This window comes from Charadrius vociferus, unplaced genomic scaffold (genome assembly GCF_000708025.1).
Source record: "Charadrius vociferus isolate BGI_N301 unplaced genomic scaffold, ASM70802v2 scaffold486, whole genome shotgun sequence".
In the NCBI taxonomy this organism is placed as follows: Eukaryota; Metazoa; Chordata; class Aves; order Charadriiformes; family Charadriidae; genus Charadrius; species Charadrius vociferus.
Window position 1 is genome coordinate 191,676 of NW_009648965.1, and position 4,097 is coordinate 195,772.

Here is a 4,097-nt window from a genome sequence, read left to right on the forward strand (position 1 = left end):
GGCGGGGGGAGCAGTGCATCGAGTTTCTGGAGCGGCAGGTGGTGCAGTACATCAACACCAGCCCTGAGCGCGGCGGGGACGAGGTGGGCCATGCCTTCCTCCTGGTGCACACCAAGCTGCTGGCCTTCTACTCCAGGTGCGCCCTACCCCACCACCCTCCCTGGGGCAGCAGCTCTCCCTCCCGCCTCACCTTTCCCTCTCTGGCCTGCAGCCGCAACGCCAGCTCCATCCGTCCTGCTGACCTGCTCATCCTCATCCTCCTGGTGCAGGACATGTACCCCAGCCAGAGCGCCGAGGAGGAGCTTGGCCCCCAGGTGCTCCAGAGCAGGGTGTGGGGGGCAGCGGGTCCAGGTCCCCCCGCAGGGTGATGCCTTGGTGGCCAGGCCTTAATTTTTTTCCACCTTTTTCAAAAGCCTGCGGCAGGGAATGTGCTCCCCCAGGGACCCAAGAGAAGCGAGAGCATCCCCGTGAGCAGCCCTGGCTCCCACGGAGCTGCGGAGAAGGACTCGGATGATCAGGTGAGTGCCTGGGATCAGGGGCTGCGGGGCAGGATGCTGGCTGGGCTGCTCGCGTCGCTCCCATCGCTGACCCAGCCCTTCTCGCCAGCAGGACACAGACGATCTCTCCGTTCCCGAGGTTTACTACACGCCTGAGCCCTCACCAGGCACGCACAGCACGGGTGAGTGCCCGGCCGGGCAGCAGCCCTGTCCCATGCCCCCCAGCCCTGCGGAGGCGCTGGGGGCTGCGTGGGGGGCTGGCGGGGAGGGCGACCTGCCGTGCTCCCTGTGCAGGCAGGGAGAGCTGGGCGGAGGGCGCTGAGAGGGAGGCAGACACGTCAGAAGTCCAGGTGAGCAAGGGGTCCTGCAGTCCCTCCTGGCTCTGCACCTCCTCTGCCTGTCCTGCTGCTCTTTGCGGTCTCCAGTCCTCATCACTTGGTGTGCTGGGTTTGCGGGTGCCCTGGGCTGTAGGGCTGGGGGTGTGCCCTGTGTCCCCTGTGTTGTGCATAACTGTGATAGCTCTGACCAACCTCTCTGGGGCATTGCTCACGGTCTCCGTGTCCGGAGCTGTCGGCACAGAGGGGCTGGGGCTGCCTCTGAGTAGTCCGGTGTCTCCCTCTGCTGCCTCTGGGCTTTCTGGGCTGCTTCCCTGCCGCATGCTGTGGAGCCTCACACGCTTTCTGCAAGCAAGTGCAAGGTGTTTGCAATCTGTGTCTTTTCAAGCGGCTTCCACTTTATCTGCTGCTCTTTTGGGGTCCCTGAGCACTTCCCTGGCTGCTGATCCTTTGCTGCGTAGCCCCTCCGGCTCCATCGGTTCAGTGGTGCCCGGTTGCAGCTCTCAGGGCATTGCTGTGTCCCTCCAGAGCGTCCTGGGTCGGTGCAGGCTGTCTCATCCCTGCTGATGAGATGCTGAGCATCTCCCCTCTCTCCCCAGATGGCAGAGGACTTGCTCCAGACCTTGGAGCCTCTGGTCCCTGAAGCTTCAAACCCCAGAAGGATCTTCCTGGATGCCAACCTGCGGGAAGGCTACTGCCCCTTGCTGCCGCACACCATGCACTGCCTCCCGCTCTGGCCGGGCATCTCCCTTGTCCTCCTGACCAAGGTGAGCTGCCTCCAAGGTGAGGGAAAGGGTGGTGGGCTGGGTCCTGGCTGACCCACCTCTCCCTTCCCTGGCAGGGCTCCACGACCCAGGTGGCTGTCACCTTGTACCAGCTGCTGGATGGTTTCTTGGTGCTGGAGAGGAAGCTGGAAGAGGGGAGAGAGGTGGGAGCCCCGCGCTCCTACCCATTCCTGGCCGAGCTGCGGCAGCGCATGGACAAGTTTGTGAAGAAGCTGAGCGGGCAGGACATCCAGGTGGGAGTGGGGACACGAGGACCCTGTACTGCTGTCCCCACAGCCTGACGCTGAGCCCTGTCTCTCTCTAGTTGCAGAACGCCTGGGTGGACTTCAAGAACAAGATATTTTCACGGAACGAGCCTGCAAACTCCTTGGAGTGAGTAACAGGGTGGCCGGGGAAATTATCTGGAGAGGCAGGGACCTTTCCCAGTCTGGGGGGTGGCACGGCTGTCCCTGTGGCCATCCCTGCGGTACGGGGGACCCAGGGATGAAACTCTGTACTGCCTGTGTCTCCTGGCTCAGGCTGCTGCAGGCAGTGGCCAACGTGAAGCGGCAGCTCTGCTCTGTGTACCGCCAGCTCTTCCTGGCCTCTGCCAGCCACAGCCTGTCCCAGGGGCTGCGGGACCGTGCCCAGAAGCTGATGAGGTGAGTGTATGGGGATGGCCACCATTCTCGGGGGTCTGCCCCACACCCAGCTGTGCTGGGGCTTGCGGGGTCCCGACCTCTCACTGTGCGTCTTCTCGGCAGGGAGAAGCTGCTGGACTGGCGGGACTTTCTGCTGGTCAAGAGCAGGCGCAATATCACCATGGTGTCATACCCGTCCCTGTGGCTGGGAGCCCAGCCTGGAGAGGAGAGGTCCCTGGGTGGGGGGGTAACAGAGGTGGGAGCAGGAGGACCCTGTCCCCCCAGCACCAGGCTCGAGGGGAGGAGTGTGGTGGGTGTAAGTGGTTTCCCCGAGGCTCAGGGGCTGTCCTGGAAGGGCACCAAAGTTGTTGGACAGCCTTAACCCACCCCACGTATCTGGAGGACTTTCCTGGCCTGGTGCACTTCATTTATGTGGACCGCACTGCTGGGCAGATGATGGCACCATCGCTCAGTGTGACAGAGAAGTCCAGCTCAGAGCTGGGCAAGGGCCCCCTGGCCTCCTTCATCAAGAGAAAGGTACTGCTCATGGGGCTGGGGGTGGGATGGGGACCACAGGAGGGGCTGACGGTTGGAGGGTTTTCTGCTCAGGCTGCAGGTGCTCCTTGTCCCCCAGGTCTGGTCCCTGATCACATTGGCCCGGCGATACCTACAGAAGGGGTACACAACGCTCATGCTGCAGGATGGTGACTACTGCTGCTCCTACTTCCTCTGGTTTGAGAACGAGCTGGTATGTGGAGCGAGGAAGGGGCTGAGTCCCTCTCCCCCAGCACCTTCTGAGGACAGGGAGCAGAGCTGTTGGCACAGCCGGCTCTGGCTCCTCGGTGGTCCCCTCTCTGCTCCTGCCCTCTGCTGTCATCTCTCCCCAGGGCTACAAGCTGGAGGTGATGGAGGTTCCGGTTCTCTCTGATGACTCTGCTCCCATCGGGATGCTGGCAGGAGACTACTACAGGTGAGCAGTCCCCAGACCTGTGGTTTGGCACCAGCGCTCAGGGCTGTACTGGCATGGGGGTCCCCATGGGTGATGCTCTCCTCACCGGGACCTCGCTGCAGGGTGGTACCAGTGCTGCAGTGTCACCAGGGTCGCAACAGCCCTTCTCTCCAGCCTGGTGCCGTGGTCCTGTCAGTGGCTGGGCAGTGTCCTTGCCAGGGACTTGCTAGGGGGAAAGTTGTTAGAAAGGGGGTTCCAGGCTGCCCTGCACCTGCTGAGCCCTCTGTCTTCTCCTTCCCAGGAAACTGCTGCGTTACTACAGCAAGAACCACCAGGCAGAGGTGGTGAAGTGCTATGAGCTGCTGACCGTGCACCTGGGCATCATCCCCTCCGAGCTCGTGGTCCAGCAGGCCTGCGATTTGGCACGGCGTCTCTGGGAGCCCTCCCGCATCCCCCTGCTCTGAGCTGCCTTCACCCTCCTCGGGGCTGGGATTAAAGCGGGTGTGTGGGTGTTCCCAGCGCCTGGGCTGCTTTCTTGGTGTCTGTGCGCCGTCAGCTGTGCCTGCAGGCAGCCACGGGCGGAATTCCCATCCTCCAGCCCAGCCGGGGCTGCTGCTGCCCGCCTTCCCACTCTCCGTGGGCTTCACTGGCACCCGGCAGCCTCCAGGGACAGGCGGAGAGTGGGGCTGAGAGGTTGTTGGCAAATCACCGTCTTGCTGAAAAGTGCATTTCCAAAGCAGGATTTATAGCGTTGGCTTGGCATCACCCCCGGGCTTTGGCTGGAGAACAAAACGGTGTAGCCAAACCTGTGTGGAGGAATAGCTGAGGGTTTTCCCCCCTTCCCCCTCGCCCCGAAATGTGTGGAGCCCTCGGGGGCTTGGAGGGCTCTGGGGAGGTGCAGCCCAGCCTTC

At 62.9% G+C, this 4,097-nt stretch overlaps 1 protein-coding gene across 1 annotated transcript in view; it reads left to right on the forward strand.

Moving 5' to 3' along the window:
- The window catches only part of LOC104288816 (Hermansky-Pudlak syndrome 1 protein homolog), a 118,537-nt gene extending 114,887 nt beyond the window's left edge, over window positions 1-3,650 (forward strand). The window contains exons 15-28 of the mRNA XM_009887688.1: window positions 14-136; window positions 212-314; window positions 441-518; window positions 610-683; window positions 796-847; window positions 1,432-1,599; window positions 1,674-1,850; window positions 1,922-1,989; window positions 2,136-2,258; window positions 2,361-2,426; window positions 2,630-2,774; window positions 2,872-2,985; window positions 3,125-3,207; window positions 3,488-3,650. Coding sequence (XP_009885990.1) covers window positions 14-136; window positions 212-314; window positions 441-518; window positions 610-683; window positions 796-847; window positions 1,432-1,599; window positions 1,674-1,850; window positions 1,922-1,989; window positions 2,136-2,258; window positions 2,361-2,426; window positions 2,630-2,774; window positions 2,872-2,985; window positions 3,125-3,207; window positions 3,488-3,650 — 1,537 coding nt within the window. The remainder of the gene's footprint in view (window positions 1-13; window positions 137-211; window positions 315-440; window positions 519-609; window positions 684-795; window positions 848-1,431; window positions 1,600-1,673; window positions 1,851-1,921; window positions 1,990-2,135; window positions 2,259-2,360; window positions 2,427-2,629; window positions 2,775-2,871; window positions 2,986-3,124; window positions 3,208-3,487) is intronic.
- Window positions 3,651-4,097: the final 447 nt, after the last annotated feature.